At 43.1% G+C, this 17251-nt stretch overlaps 1 protein-coding gene across 6 annotated transcripts in view; it reads right to left on the reverse strand.

Moving 5' to 3' along the window:
• Pka-R1 (protein kinase, cAMP-dependent, regulatory subunit type 1) overlaps positions 1 to 17251 on the reverse strand; it is a 356477-nt gene that overhangs the window by 217322 nt on the left and 121904 nt on the right. For 3 of the 6 annotated variants that reach the window (XM_053773400.2, XM_053773399.2, XM_053773401.2), the window contains exon 2: positions 14952 to 15216. The exons of 2 other annotated variants lie outside the window; for them this stretch is intronic. In XM_053773400.2, the coding sequence (XP_053629375.1) occupies positions 14952 to 14972 (21 nt within the window). In that variant the 5' untranslated portion in view covers positions 14973 to 15216. The remainder of the gene's footprint in view (positions 1 to 14951; positions 15217 to 17251) is intronic. One more of the 6 variants, XM_070085816.1, reaches the window with a different exon arrangement.

Below are 17251 nucleotides of genomic sequence, written 5' to 3' on the forward strand. Positions count from 1 at the left end.
TGTGTGTGGGGTGTGTGTGGGGTGTGTGTGTGTGTGGGTGTGTGTGTGTGTGTGTGTGTGTGGTGTGGGGTGTGTGTGTGGTGTGTGTGTGTGTGGTGTGTGTGTGTGTGGGGTGTGTGTGTGTGGGGTGTGTGTGTGGGGTGTGTGTGTGTGGGGTGTGTGTGTGGGGTGTGTGTGTGGGGTGTGTGTGTGGGGTGTGTGTGTGGGGTGTGTGTGTGGGGTGTGTGTGTGTGGGGTGTGTGTGTGGGGTGTGTGTGGGGTGTGTGTGTGTGTGTGTGGGGTGTGTGTGTGTGGGGTGTGTGTGTGTGGGGTGTGTGTGTGTGGGGTGTGTGCGGGGTGTGTGTGTGTGTGTGGGGTACACACACACACACACCCCACACACACACACACACACGCACACACACACACACACACCCCGCACACACACACACCCCGCACACACACACCCCGCATACACCCCACACACACACACACACACACACACACACACACACACACACACACACACACACACACACACACACCCCACACACACACACACACACCCCACACACACACCCCACACACACACACACACACACACACACACACACACACACACCCCACACACACACACACACACCCCACACACATCCCACACACCCCACACACATCCCACACACACCCACACACACACACACACACACACACACACACACATGGACCTGCTTCATACATTACGTACGAACAGGACGAACACCTTTACCTTCGAAGGATTTCGAGAATTTTCCTACTGCTACAGCCCGGCCACAGGCCAGGTTTGTCCGGTGCTTGCCTGATAAACCAAGCTGTTGCTGTTGGTGGCGCACTGCCCCACATATCTACCACAGCCTAGTTGATTTGGCACCTATCTGGAGTCAACCTGGAGGGTAGACTTCTACACTTGTCTCAGCAGTGTTTCTGAGGTCTTCTGGTAGAAATGCTGAATAATCTGGGTCCACGAATGTTATCTCAGATTAGTCAATACTGCTAGAACAAGTGTAGAAGTCTTCAAGAGGAAGCTGAACAAGTGTCATTGGAGTAACTGACATGCAAAGACTACTTTATCAAAACCCCCTTGTTATGCAGAGCACAGTACCCGCCTCAATTCATTCTCGTATCAATCCACACTAATAGTAACCAGGTCTTCCACTGGACCACAAAAAGCATTATGACGTTCAATGGGGGACATATTTTAGTTACTTCAATATGGAAAAATCGAAGAGTTAAAACCTTAAGCGAAATATAAAAAGTCCAACCACTTAATAGTGTGCAAGAAGAGTGTGAGGTGGTACTGAAAGATTAAGTTCAGGGATTACCAAGTCATTATTGACACAACGTTCTACCACAAATTCTGGCGAAACTTTGTACTAAAACTCCTCGGCGATCAATGTCTTACCAGCCATATAGCCATACTGTCGGCGCTTCGCTATTTCTCTGGGATCACAGCAGTTTACTCATCACAAACTTATTAACGAAATCGATAGACTAGACAACCAGAACCTTCAAAACAAGAGATGCAGCTGACACGTGTGGAGCGCTGTATGGGATGACTGGAGTAGGGCACTAAAGTCAAGAATGTCTGACGCACCAACAAGAGTAGGGAAGCCAGAGCAGCACATGCCTCAGTGTTACCTAATATCACCCCACCCACCCGACACCCACACACCTCTTGTAGTCCAAAACAAACATACCATGAGCGCGTGCATCCATCTCTCTCTCTCTCCCTTATTATAATATATATATATATATATATATATATATATATATATATATATATATATATATATATATATATTCAATGAAATCGCCAAACAAGTGATTTTGAATCATTAACAACACTGTGGCTTGGCCAGGACTCGATCCTGCGTTCCTATGCCTAGCCCCGTGTGAACCGAACAATAAAGGTATTTTTATCAAATGGCAAAGAGAACTCATCTAATTCTTCCAAATAAGATAGCAAGACGGGAACAGCGACTCTCGTGAACAATGCAGTGACATCAAAACTAACAAGTATAAAATCATTAAACACGTTGACATTTTGCAATTTGTCGATGAGATCAACAGTTTTTAAGTGGGCTTCAGAAATTTTGCCAAGCAAAGGAGTTAATATTTTTACCAACCATTTTGACAAGGCATATGATGTCGACCCTACAGAACCAATTATAGGTCTGCTGGAAAACCGGGCTTATGGGTTTTAATCAAACTGTACATATAAGGGAGTGTCGCAAATCTCGTCGATAACTGTTTAATTCATTATTACCTCTCAGTAAGGTTTTAAGTTGTTCATTAAACTTACTATTAACCTGGTCCAATGGGTTCTTATTAAGGGGTATGTAAGTATCCCTGTCTTCTAATAATGTGTTCATCTTTCCGCGATTTTCAACCATTTTAGAGCTTGTAATAACCCGGCAAATTGGCGGGAAGCAAGAGTCATCGTCAATTGTTCCTCCTGGCTTGAAAGGAATATTGTAGAATTGGCAATTATTAAGCATGACAGGCAGTCATTATACAATATCAGTGATGGGCTGTTCAAATTAGATGTGCTTCTAGTCGAGGCAATATTACACAGTCTAAAATTGGGCTCTTATATGAATGCATCAGACTGTCTTAAATGTAGTGCCACACCGAGGAATTAAGGTCTATTTTTCCTGCAGTTTCTGAAGGCTGAACCAGAGTTTGCCTCAGAATTGTGGGGGTTGAATATCTGTGGCCATATTTCTTGTTATTGCAGATGCCTCCCCCTTAAAAAGAGTATTTTAATGAGCCCCGTTTCCTTTACATAACTTTTAGAAGTCTCCCCTCTATATGTTAAGGTTTTCTCTCGTAACTTTAAATGGACACGTTGTCCCGTGGAGGCTACAATATAATTGCCAGTGACATCTATATGTATTTAAAGTTATTGATGTCATAGCGGAATAAGACCGAATTTTTATTATTGCCACGTTAATTTCGTTTAGGCTATTACAATATCAATGCTTGTGGGATTTTTCTAATGCTTTAATATTCATCCTTCTGGCTGTGGGCACTGTTGTGCCTGGGGGCACTTCCGGTACCCTCTCCTCTCTCTCCCTCCCATACTCGCTCACATCCTCCTCACTTTGCAATTTTGCAAGCTCTTGATGTGTTGACTGAAATACGAAAGGCCTAGAGCTGTCATTCTACCCCCCCCCATTGGTTGTGTGTGTGTGTGCGTGTGTGCGTGTGTGTGCGTGTGTGCGTGTGTGCGTGTGTGTGCGCGTGTGTGCGCGTGTGTGCGCGCGTGTGTGCGCGCGTGTGTGCGCGCGTGTGTGCGCGCGTGTGTGCGCGCGTGTGTGCGCGCGTGTGTGCGCGCGTGTGCGCGCGCGTGTGTGCGCGCGTGTGTGCGCGCGTGTGTGTGCGCGCGCGTGTGTGCGCGTGTGTCTGTGTGTGTGTGTGTGTGTGTGTGTGTGTGTGTGTGTGTGTGTGTGTGTGTGTGTGTGTGTGTGTGTGTGTGTGTGTGTGTGTGCGCGCGCGCGCGCGTCTGTCTGTCTGTCTGTGTCTGTCTCTGTCTGTGTCTGTCTGTCTGTCTGTCTGTCTCTCTCTCTCTCTCTCTCTCTCTCTCTCTCTCTCTCTCTCTCTCTCTCTGTATCTCTGTATCTCTCTCTCTCTCTCTCTCTCGTGCCGAATAGGTAAAACTGGTCAATTAGCAAGAACTCGCTTAAAATTAAGTCCTTTCTAAAATTCTCTCTTATACATTTAAAGATTAATTTTTATATTAACATAAATGAAAAAATATATGATTCTGTACCAAAAATACCTTAGGAAACTTACCTAACTTTATATAACAAACGCAACTTAATTTAACCTAATCCAACTAAATATATTTTATACAAGTTTACAATAATTTAATAATAGACAAACAATGAAATATATTTTTTCCGTCTGTCTGTGTCTGTATCTCTGTCTGTCTGTCTGTCTGTCTCTCTCTCTCTCTCTCTCTCTCTCTCTCTCTCTCTCTCTCTCTCTCTCTCTCTCTCTCTGTGTCGTGTCTGTATCGCTGTGTGTCTGTATCGTTGTGTGCCTGTATCGTTGTGCGTCTGTATCGTTGTGTGTGTGTATCGTTGTGTGTCTGTATCGTTGTGTGTCTGTATCGTTGTGTGTCTGTATCGTTGTGTGTCTGTATCGTTGTGTGTCTGTATCGTTGTGTGTCTGTATCGTTGTGTGTCTGTATCGTTGTGTGTCTGTATCGTTGTGTGTCTGTATCGTTGTGTGTCTGTATCGCTGTGTGTATGTATCGTTCTGTGTCTGTATCGCTGTGTGTATGTATCGTTGTGTGTGTATCGTTGTGTGTCTATATCGTTGTGTGTGTCAGTCAGTGTGTGCTCTTACGTGCGTGTTTTCAACTGTAAGCAACAAACACAAAGCAAGTACAGTTTGCCACAGGTGGAGGTGGCCTTCACCTGGTCGTAATCAGCCGCTGTTTGGTTAAGCTACTTTCACAACCACCTAGCCAGACATGCTTAAGCATCCACATCATGCGACCCATATTGTGAACAAAATGGATAATCAAGAGTGAAACCGAGTGGAAAACTAAGAATTATAAAGAATGTCAAAAAGACATGGAAAGAAGCTAACAGAAGACATGCGAAAGTTTCCAAAACATGGCTACGAGGGAGGATGAACCAAGAAGATTGGAGCTGGTCTTTTCCTTTTAATTAAAGTAAATAACGAGGTAATCGAATACGAAGAACCAATTGAAACCAGTGGCCACAAGGTCCTTTGCTTCGACTACCTGGTGGAGATGGGAATGGAAAACGGGGGTGAATTTAGACAAGAAAAATCTAATTAGAAATAATTACTCAGGCATTGTTTTCCTAAACGAGGTTCGGTTTCAAAGAGAAATGGTAGGCAAAGACTGTATACGAGATGACACATACCAGAAGACCACAGACTAATTTTTACTGGCAAAAGAGAGTCCATGGTTTACAAAGTGCAGCGAGGGGAAGGTTAGGATGAAAAAGAATGGAAAATATATATGACATGGAGGACAGCATAAAACAGCAAACTAAGTGGAAGAGTTGAGAACTGCAACCCTTGTGTAAATTAGGAAATCTATCGACTACCGGTAGATCGTTTCGGAGTCACTGTCCTTCCCTTCAACCTGGGCCTAGACTAGGCCTCCTGGTTACTGGCTTGATCAGTCTGTTTTTTTGTGCTTGTGATTGCAGAATACAGTCGAATCTAAGCACTACAATCCAGATGATCTGAACCGCATAGAGGTATTGTCTAGAAGAATCCGTCAAGTTCCAGTTTCAAGACAGTCAGAGAAGCATGTATCAGGGAAAAATTCCCTGATACATGAAAGGAGATTCTTCTCTCTCTCTCTCTCTCTCTCTCTCACACACACACACACACACACACACACACACACACACACACACACACACACACACACACACACACACACACACATTGCTTCGTGATTTAGTAGGGGGTAATTTCAATGTGAAAATTTAGAACCCAATGCTTTTCAGGCACTAATAGTAATTTAAACCTCTGCTGAATTATACATTCTACAGAGAACAGTGAGTTCTGAAGGATTGAACTGATTCGAGCAGTGGTGGCTTTCTCTGCATTCCCATGATCTGCAATTTCATCTGCCTTAAAAGGGGAGAAGGGGGATGTTTGTTAACCAATATTCCGGTCTATATAGTACAAGTGCCTTCAACATTATCATGACTGGCTTGGCATCTACACTTAAAAATCCAGGAAAAAAGCAATTAATGCATAATTGTTATGGATTCCATCACACACTGGAACACTCCTTCATGATAAAGTTGATACGTTAGGTAAGAAAAGTACCCTGAAGGAGAATGTAAATTATAACTTTGATGTATGCGTGTCTAGCATTAGGAATAACATTAGGAAAGATGTAAATAATGAAACAATGTTATAGGAATGTAATTATAAGCTTGAGTATCTTTATAACCCCCTATAATAACATGAACGTAGATAAGTATATTTATGGAGCAACTTGTTATGTGAAAAGACTGACTGATGTTGTAGTGGCCAGGCTTAGGTTTGGTTGTAAGTACTCCAGGCAGTTTGGCACACACATGATCAAACCAAATGCAAAGTATGTGGCCAGCCCTATGGTCAATATCTTGAACAATGTGTGTTTAATTGTACACTTATTGAGGAATATCGAGATAGTAAAGTAACCTATGTGATATGTCAGGCTATCTTATTAATGAAAACAAGATACCCGATACATTACGCAAATTTCCTAAATTTACACAGATAAGTGAACTGTAGATATAAATTCAAATGTACTCCTGTTAACTCTTTTGGGGCCTAGTTCCTAGGCCTTTTGTGTACCAATATGCTTTTGCGCTACCGTCTACAGGATGGATATATATAACGAGCACAATAATCAAACCACTTCGGTGGCAAAATCTCAATATCAATCTCTCAATCTCTCTCTCTCTCTTTCTCTCTAATAACATATAAACCTACCCCATATCGACCCCATTGCCTATATATATCCTCCAATAGCTGTTTATATCTTATATAGTTTATAAACCTTATATGCTTCTATTCTCCTTGTATCCCATCTACCTTTTACTCTCAGTGTATACTAGAAATATATATATATATATATCTACTCAACAGTCTTTTATCTACCAATACATAATCCAACAAACTACTGTCATTTCTCCCTACATCATATCGTGTATACTTATTTATCCTCTTTTTCTTAAAATAGTATTACCTATAACTAAACCCCTTTCTATACAAAGTTCAATCAAAGGGCTCCCATTAATTTACACCTGGCACCCCAAACTTACCTACCACACCCTCTCTAAAAGTTTCTCCTACTTTAGCATTCAAGGGTTCAAAGGCTCCTATACATTCACTTAACACTCCCAAAATCTCTCTCTCTCCTCTGCATTCCTCTCTTCTCCAGGTGCATACACGCTTATTATGACCCACTTCTCGCATCCAACCTTTACTTTAATCCACATAATTCTTGAATTTACACATTCATATTCTCTTTTCTCCTTCCATAACTGATCATTTAAATTACTGCTACCCCTTCCTTTGCTCTAACTCTCTCAGATACTCCAGATTTAATCCCATTTATTTCCCCCCACTGAAACTCTCCTAAGCTTTGTTTCGCTTAGGGCCAGGACATCCAACTTCTTTTTTCATAACATCAGCAATCATCTGTTTCTTGTCATCCGCACTACATCCACGCACATTTAAGCAACCCAGTTTTATAAAGTTTTTCTTCTTCTCTTTTTAGTAATTGTATACAGGAGAAGGGGTTACTAGCCCATTGCTCCCGGCATTTTAGTCGCCTCATACGACACGCATGGCTTACGGAGGAAAGATTCTTTTCCACTTCCCCATGGACAATAGAAGAAATAAGAGCTATTTAGAAAAAGGAGAAAAACCTAGAATGTATATATATATTATGCAGGTGAAGTGTGACCAAAGTGTAAGTAGGAGTAGCAAGATATCCCTGTTATCTTAGCGTGTTTATGAGACAGAAAAAGAAACCAGCAATCCTACCATCATGCAAAACAGTTAGTTTCACAGTCATCTGGCAGGACGGTAGTACTTCCCTGGGTGGTTGCTGTCTACCAACCTACTATATATATATTATAGGTAGTAGGTTGGTAAACAGTAACCGCCCAGGGAGGTACTACCGTCCTGCCAAGTGAGTGTAAAACGGAAGCCTGTAATTGTTTTACATGATGGTAGGACCCTCATAAACATGCAAGGGTATGTCTTGCTACTTCTACTTACACTTAGGTCACACTACACATACATGTACAAGCATATATATACACACCCCTCTGGGTTTTCTAATATTTTCTTACTAGTTCTTGTTGTTTATTTTCTCTTACCTCCATGGGAAAGTGGAACAAAATTCTTCCCTCCGTAAGCCATGCGTGTTGTAGGAGGCAACTAAAATGCCGGGAGCAAGGGGCTAGTAACCTCTTCTCCTGTATATATTACTAAATGTAAAAGGAGAAACTTTCGTTTTTCCTTTTGGGCCACCCCGCCTCGGTGGGATACGGCCGGTGTGTTGAAAGATATATATATATATATATATATATATATATATATATATATATATATATATATATATATATAACTCCTGTACTGAAGTTTCTTGTTATCTAGCCTATTATTCCGCAAGCAGCTTAGGTATTATTCCTTTATTATTACTCGGAAGCCTCCCACATTCTTATTCCACCTATTGACTTTAGCGTGTTTTTTACTGCCCCAATTTTTCTTTAAACTCTTCATAGCATAGATCTGAAAGTTTGCTTTCGTTGAATAAACTTCGATGAAGGAACTTCAAGAGTTCCTTCGTGAATATTTTCAATATCCAACCTGTTTCTAATATTTCCTAACACCACACTAAACCAGTAACACCTAAGCATTACTTCTTTGATGACACTAACACGATTGCTTGTTTCGTGCCTTTCACTCCAGCATATTATATTGAAAAGCTTGTTGGGTAAGAACCCTTCCCACTCTCCCGTGCGTATGTCATACACAACTATAGTTTTTCAAAGAAGGGCAGGATTTTAAAGTGGACTACAGGTGCTAATTCTGTTCTCTAACCACTGGACCATGAAAACTGATAATCTGCAGGCAGCCCTAACAAAGTTAATTACATACATACATACATACACATGCAAGACACAATGAAGTCATCATCATAAAGTGAAAGAACCCTTGTTACAGCTGGATGCCCAGCCGAGAGAGCCCCGATCACTAACAGCCAATAATACCCGCAACCCAGCAAACCGCCCCGACGGGATCACCATCTATCCTTGGAAGAATGGCAAGCTCTTAGCATGAGGCTATACCTGTGTCTCGACACTGGCTGACACCTACCTCCATCACAGTGTCGGGCGACAGGGAAGAGCTGCTGATCACAGGGAAGAATACAAGATCAGCAAGTACAGAGACATAAGCCAACAGTATCAATTTGTCCCAGTGGGATCAGAGACCTTGGGATTATGGAAAAAAAAATGCCACACGTTTCCTTAGAGAACTGGGTTCCAGATTCGTCGACACCACCAGAGACCCAAGGGCAGCCACTTTCATGTTCCAGCGCCTCAGTGTAGCCATCCAGAGGGGAAATGCTTGCTGCATACTTGGCTCGCGTCCGACTTCGGAGGAGCTGGAGGAGATTCATAATCTTCTATATATTGTACCAATATATTCATGTTTGTGTTTTCTGTCAATGTATGTTGTCTATTATCAAAATTTCATATTGAATAAAATATAGGGGGTGGCAGGAGAAGAAAATATTCAAACAGCTCCGGGGAGAATCTTGAGTTTTCCCTGAGGTACGTTTATTGTCTTCTCTGAGGATGAGGGTCCCCAGTCCTGCCATAGAGGTGGTACCTCCCTATATTTTATTGTAATTGAGAGTGAGTGAGTGAGTGAGTGAGTGTGTGTGTGTGTGTGTGTGTGTGTGTGTGTGTGTGTGAGAGAGAGAGAGAGAGAGAGAGAGAGAGAGAGAGAGAGAGAGAGAGAGAGAGAGAGAGAGAGACAGAGACAGAGAGAGAGACAGAGAGAGAGACAGAGAGAGAGACAGAGAGAGAGACAGAGAGAGAGACAGAGAGAGAGACAGAGAGAGAGACAGAGAGAGAGACAGAGAGAGAGAGAGAGAATCATTTACGTTAATATAATAATTAATTTTGTACCCAAAGAGCCTTAAAAAAAACTTGTCTGACCTTATTCTAACCACTTGGCTGTGGCTAAAAATTTGGTAACCAACTTCCGTCTTCAGGCACTCCTAACATCAAATATACCTTTCACAGCCATATTATATACTCTGTGCACGAATGCACGCACGCATGTAAGCACGTGCATGGGTATATTAGTGTCTATAGTTGTCTTGCTTATGATTTGTGCTGACGTCAGTGTGGACGTGTCCTGGATATACGAGTGCACAGATACTTTGTGATGCTAGTGGCTTGGAACACTATCACCATCCTCTTGGGGTCTCGACCACAGTACAACAGCAGCTGCAATAAGGGCATAATCAAAGAATAAACACTAAGATAGAAAAGAATGGTGAAGGTGCATCATTAGAGGAGCGCTTTAGAAATTCCACATATATAGGTGGAAGGAAAGTGGGATGGGTGGGAGAGGGAGGTAGACACAAAGCAGCTCATTGATGAAGCCCTGGCCCGGCTGAGGGAGGATGCTGGTGCGCACTACACCACGCCCGCGGCCCGCCCCACCACAGCCGCCACTCCACCCACCCTCACTGCGGCTCCATTCACTCGTCAGCCTCTACACCACCATCTGTCTATAATCACTCATTTGTCACTGTAAAGGATAACCACTTAAAGTAACTATACCTGATGATTCCTATCTACTGATTCCTGACCTACAAGACTCAGCCGATCATACATACTCTTTGAAACTGTGTACGGTGTTTGCCTCAACCACCTATTTATCGTGTTCATTCCACATAGCACCCTTAAACTGAAAAATAAGTACTTCCTAATTTCCACATGCATCTCTCTATGAGCACTTGTGTGTGTATCTGTGACCGCCTGTTGTGTGCTTATCTCCCCTTCCCTTGCGCGCACACATTCTTTAATGCTCATACATCAGGCCCTGATTCACCGGGAGGCCTGGTCATGGACCGGGCCGCAGGGGCGTTGATCCCCGGAATAACCTCCAGGTAACCTCCAGATAATCCAGGTAACATTCCAAGACCTTACATTCAGGCTGAAGTCACTCGGTACTGACACAATCATTAACAAAGAAATATTCTCGCTCGAGGGTGAATGTTGTATAGAGAACACCTCCATGGAGTGCATCATATATCAAAGGTATATAATACTGACAAGTTGATGAATAAGACATGTGAAACACCTCCACTCAGGGTGTAGAAGATCTTGTACAACTTCATCCGTCTGCAACATGTCAGTGTTTGAGCAGTGTTAATGGGCGAGCCTCGACAGCACCCGCGTGGAGAGGTATTTAGATTTGCTTTACTGCGCAACAACTGAGCTTTCTTCTCAAGAAGCCACTGTTGCAGCCATAATACAGAACACGTATACAGAAACTATACAGAAAATATGACTGGACTTTAGAGCCGCAACAATTCTGAACCAGCCAACATCTGCAAGAATAAATTTCATAAACTGAGGCGGAATTTCTAGGTCGAGGCAGGTCCCGCCGGACAGTTCGATACTGTGACCCACCAACCCACTCTCCTGCCTCCGTCGCCGTCCCCCAACTCTCTTGCCCCCGCCTCCACTATCCACTCATCTCTCCTCCGCCGCCGCCACTCCCTTGCCCCAAGGCCGCCACCGATAAATTCATCTAATGAAATGCAGCTTAGTCCTCCCTAACTTATCTTGGGTCAACTAACATTTGAAGGATTGTTGCTTAGTACAAATGAAGTAGAGTTCGTTCATGATGTTCAGGCGGGTTGTTACCAGATTTGTGCAAATATGCATTCTTAGATACATCATATAATTTGGTTGTCGCCAGGCTAGTTCACATAATGTAGTTTAAAAAACTGAGGATTACTGCAACACTGAAAGTGCATTGTTTATATATGTTATGTATACATTCTTAGACTGCGACAATCGCAAACGAGCAATCAATAATGTAAATTAACCGCAGGAGGGGGAGAGGATAACTAGCTGAAAGCACCTTTTGCGCTGCAAAGCAAAGGTTCGTTAGGAGCAATGCTATGTGGGAACTGAAATGCACGATAGCCCAAGCAGGTGTGTATGTCGACACGACCTAACTTTCCTGATAGACGAGAGTCAAATACCCAGAGGCCTAAGAGCAGGGGCGTCAGGCATTATGATCTCTTCGGATCAGAAAGCTATGTTATGAGTAGAATAAAAATCTCATTAGATTATGCGATACGGTGGTTGTCAGAAACAGGCTGGAATATGGTTACCCGTGGAAGATACAAGTTCACAAGTAAACCTCTCAAACCCTGCAACGTCAAAATGTCATGTAAGGTGAGAGAGAGTGAGAACTTTCAATATTACGTAATGGAATGTCCAGTTATCAGTGGTTTCAAGCCCAACAGAATTGGCCTGAATTGGTTAAGAACATTGTGAATTGCTAGAACTATCTAATATCCCAGGAAAATCCCAATTTTATGCAAAGTGTACTGTGCAACTTCCTCTTACATATGTGGGCATGTGTATATATCAAACATATGATGTGCTCTCTTACATTTAACGCGTGGGGGATTTGTGTGCTTTATATAAGAAGTATGCAAGACTTACATACCACTTTGTGTTAGTAGTTTTGTGGAGAGGAACATTTGCCTGGTGGGGATTGGTTGGGGAGGAGGCAAAAATTAACTCGCCAAATTTCACTTTTGTGAAAATCGCCTATAAACCTATGAAACAAAGAAAACCAACGAATTCGCCATATGTTATTTTTTAAAATATCGGCTACAAAATGAGCGTAAATGTGTTGACTGCTTTGATATTGTCACTGGGACTGGGAACTGCAATTATCGAGGAATGGGTAGGATGTGGGGGAGGTAGGAAAAGCGAGTGAACCTGGGAAAGAGATGGAACATGTATATGGATTTGACGAGGGTCGTGAGGTGGAAAATTGTTTCAGCTGGAAGGTGTTTGGCTTCGATAACTTGGGGACTGGGGGTGGATGGTTGCTCTAGGACCTGAAAAATGAGAAGAGGTGGTTCCTGAGGTTCTAGGTGATTTCTGTCAGCTTCATTTGTCCTGTGTGGAAGGTTGCTCTGCCCTGTTGCTTTCCTGTTATTTCCAGGACCATTGCCGCCTGCCCTTCGCTTCCTCCCTATTCTCATTTGTTTGGGTCTTCTGAAGAAACACATTCCTACAATTATTCAAGTACTTAAAAATTGTACTGGGTTGTTTGCCGGATAACTCGCAACTCTTGGCCCTGCCTTTCAATCTGCAATTAAGCAGCACCTCCACTTGTATCAGAGCTCAAGAACAGTACCATGCCTACTCGTCTCTCTTGCTGCACGAGGTGGGCTGCCTTACTCCCCTCAAGGGAGGTTCCTTGACGCTGGTGAGGGGCTCTTTATCTAAGGAATTGGATCTGTGTTCCTGTTCCCTGAACTGAGCCTGAATGCCTTCCCCCCCCCCTCCCAACAGGCGCTGTATAATTCTACGGGTTTAGCGTTCCCCAATGATTATAATAATAATCTTGCCTAACAACTAAGAAATAAACGTACTGATTTCTAGCACCCAGTATTTTACTAAGCATATTCCTGAAACTATGTATGGACTAGAGATGGGATGATCCTTTTTTTTTTTTTTTGCCGATACAGATATTCAATTTTAAAGTGATACCGATACCATAAAAATCAGCCGATGCCGAAATTTTGGCACATCCCTAGTATGGAGTTAGCCTCTAGCTATGTATGGATCCTGCCTCCACTACATCGCTTCCCAAACAATTCCACTTCCTGACTACTCTGTGGCTGAAGAAATGCTTCCTAACATCCTTGTGATTCATCTGTGTCTTCAACTTCCAACTGTGTCCCCTTGTTACTGTGTTCCATCTCTGGAACATCCTGTCTTTGTCCACCTTGTCAATTTCTCTCAGTATTTTGTATGTCGTTATCATGTCCCCCCTATCTCTCCTGTAGCAACTGTGTACGCTGCCCTCGCGCGCGCGCGTGTGTGTGTGTGTGTGTGTGTGTGTGTGTGTGTGTGTGTGTGTGTGTGTGTGTGTGTGTGTGTGTGTGCGTGTGTGCGTGTGTGCGTGTGTGCGTGTGCGTGCGTGTGCGTGCGTGTACGTGCGTGTGCGTGCGTGTGCGTGCGTGTACGTGCGTGTACGTGCGTGTACGTGCGTGTACGTGCGTGTACGTGCGTGTACGTGCGTGTACGTGCGTGTACGTGCGTGTACGTGCGTGTACGTGCGTGTACGTGCGTGTACGTGCGTGTACGTGCGTGTACGTGCGTGTACGTGCGTGTACGTGCGTGTACGTGCGTGTACGTGCGTGTACGTGCGTGCGCGTGCGTGCGCGTGCGTGCGTGCAGCAGTGGACATGACTAAATATCGTTAAAGATGTTTAAACAAGTCAGCACTCTATACGGTGAATTCAAGTTGGATAAACTAAGATTTGGAAGGCAGAGTTGTGGATAACTGGAACAAACTATCAGGTAGGGAGTAACTAAGCTTTTTTTTTTTTAAGGGGGGGGGGGAGTGGTGAGGCAGCTTTAAGAGCAGGACGAACAGATATAAGAGGAAGTGATTGGGTATAATTAGGACCTGCCTTATAAGGGCCACTGGGCTTTCTAAACTACATTTTTATATTCATTTACGTACTTGTTCAAGTGTGGACGCTTGTAATAATATGATACTAGGAAAGGATGTACTCAGTACCTGGAGGTTACCTGGAGGTTATTCCGGGGATCAACGCCCCCGCGGCCCGGTCCATGACCAGGCCTCCCGATGGATCAGGGCCTGATCAACTAGGCTGTTACTGCTGGCCGCACGCAGTCCAACGTACGAGCAGTATCTCAGAATGCAGTAAGGAAATTGTTGCCACAGTAAAATGTCTGGTTAGTTGCACACGAGGACCAGTTAAGTTACTACAATTTACCTGCTACCACCGATTTTCAAAGAAATAAGGACAATGTAAAAAGCACTTGACAAAAAAAGATTCCCAACTTTCCAACAAACGTTGTTACCTGTGTTTGCAGAGGTCGATTCAGTTCAGAAGCCCCTCCTCTGAACTCTTACTGACCTATTTTACTAATTCCTGGCCTCTAGGACCCGGTCATAATTACTTTTGAAACTGTGTATAGTATATGCTTCCACCTTTTCATCCAACGCATTTCACTCTCGACCCCGAGACCAAAACAATGCGCAGTGGCTGGGAAGCAGAGTCGTGTGTGGATTTGTACGACGATCAGTGTGTGTTTTTCACCCAGATGAACAAGATAACTTACCTCATTGTCGGAGTTGCCCATGACGGCGCTAGTAGCGGCCGCGACCTGCTTCCGCTCACCCAGCTTTCACGGGGCTTTCTCCTCCGTTGTTTATGCTACACCTTTTAGGCAGTTCTCAGTATATGGTAAACTTTCACTTGCTTCCACTGACTTTATGTACGTACACTATTAAGCACAAAGAATGGAAAATGTCACTTCACTCGACAGGTGCGTTTTAGCAACCTTTGACAGCTACAGAATACAAATTTCCTTTTTCACAAATCCACTAAGAAAACAGACAAATAATTATTTACTATATCTTAAACGTCTCTTTTTTTGAAGTACCGGTGCAACCGCGTTAACTAGCACTGTCTGTAGATAAACATTTCAAATATATCTACATTCTTACAAACGTCAAGGCAAAGCTGAATAAAGCACTTCGTTTTAGCAGTTCTTAGTGATGAGTGAGGTGGCAAGTTTGCCTGGGTTTCAAACACAAATGGCAGGGAGCTCAATATATGTTCCCATTATTTTAAGAGTTTCACCAAAAAAAATCAAATTCCCAGACAAGATCCTTAAAACGAGCATCAATCAACAGCAAAGAAATCAAATCTAATGGAGAGGAAGGATGTAATATGTTTATCAAACTAAAGAATATTTAATGCTCATAACAGTATACAATACCAACAAGATGAAGAACGATACAGCGCAACGCCTGGGTAACTGTCTTTCAAGCAGAGATACCCAGGTGTTGCACATGTGTCTAATTCCTCAATATTTAATGCTTTTAATTATGCCAGACACTTATGACCACCCCGACCAGAAATCTTATATAATTTGCTTGTTCTTATCCAAGTAACCTCCAGGTAACCAGGTTATCTACCAGAACCCTACTGTGTGGTGATCCTTTTTAAGAAAGAAACTAACACCAGATTCCATGATGTAATGGTAATTTATTACAGGATGACTGTCTACGGAAGGCCTGGCTCAGGAATAAATAAAAAAAAATGGGTGACTGAAATTCACAAATATTCCATAGTAAAAACAGCAAACTTACGACGACGTATCGGTCAGTCCTTCATCATTATTAAGTAGTGGTGGTAGTAGTAGTAGTAGTACTAGCAGTGGTAGTAGTAGTACTAGCAGTGGTAGTAGTAGTAGTACTAGCAGTGGTAGTAGTAGTAGTACTAGCAGTGGTAGTAGTAGTAGTACTAGCAGTGGTAGTAGTAATAATAAAATTAGTAATAATGGTGGGCAGTGGCAATAGTAATAGAAATATTAAGACGGGTAAATGTAGTAATGTACAATAGTTTGACACTTGTGTCACTGGTGTTTTCAGTCTCCTCCAATACCTTGATGAAACTGGCCGCTCTCTTTCTGACACACCTGAACACCACCAATAAAGCGTTCGCCTTACTGACATTAACGCCCTTTTCTGTCATATTCAGAAGTCACAGTCAGCCCATAAACCGGTTCTTTGCTAAAACTATCAACTTATTCTAGCCTTCACAGATGCCGTCTGGTTGAATTGGATCTTACAGACAACACTGCTAACAGGACGTGTGTGCAACTCTAGGGTGTCTTTAGTGTGGAGACGTTACACACGTGTCTTATTCCTTTTACTTATCGGTTTCATAAACCATTAAATCCCGGTTTCGCTTATATAGATGCCTGCCTGCCTCAATAGACAGTCACATTCTAATCTTTAGAACACTAGTGGCATGACCTGAGCTTTGCCTCATCTTCCCCTTGACCTATAGTTTGTATTTTGTTTTTCCTGTATTTTCACTTTCTCCTTATCTGCGTCTGCTTTCCTACTTAGCACTGGCCAACAGACCTACAGTAGTGCTCTTTCTTTATTTGTGCCTTTGTGGACGTCTGTTCGAGGGTTGAGACACTTGCTTCTCCACAGCTCTAAGATGTAATTTACCCTTACTACTATTTCTACTACGACTACAACCATTATTACTACTGATATTTCCACTTCCACTATTACTAATGTTTCCACAAGTACTCCATCAGCCACTATTTAGTTTTTTTTCTTTTCTCGGCCTGTATTCTGCTCTTTTCTGCTTTTTCTCGCTTAGTAATGAATTGATAATGATCTAGAATGGGCTGAAACTTAAGGCTCCACTCAAGTTACTTGTGAAATGCCACGATCAAGTGAACAAAAGATCCACCGTGAGAGTGGCCTAGCACAAGCCAGTGAGTGGCAGCAGCACAGGCCTGCTGCAGAGCCAAGCCGGAATTTTCCTAGTTCTCTTGACAAGCAAACTAACAGCAGCAGCATCTGTCAAGGGCTCCTGGAGCGTGCCTGATGC

Source organism: Cherax quadricarinatus, chromosome 17 (genome assembly GCF_038502225.1).
Source record: "Cherax quadricarinatus isolate ZL_2023a chromosome 17, ASM3850222v1, whole genome shotgun sequence".
In the NCBI taxonomy this organism is placed as follows: domain Eukaryota; kingdom Metazoa; phylum Arthropoda; class Malacostraca; order Decapoda; family Parastacidae; genus Cherax; species Cherax quadricarinatus.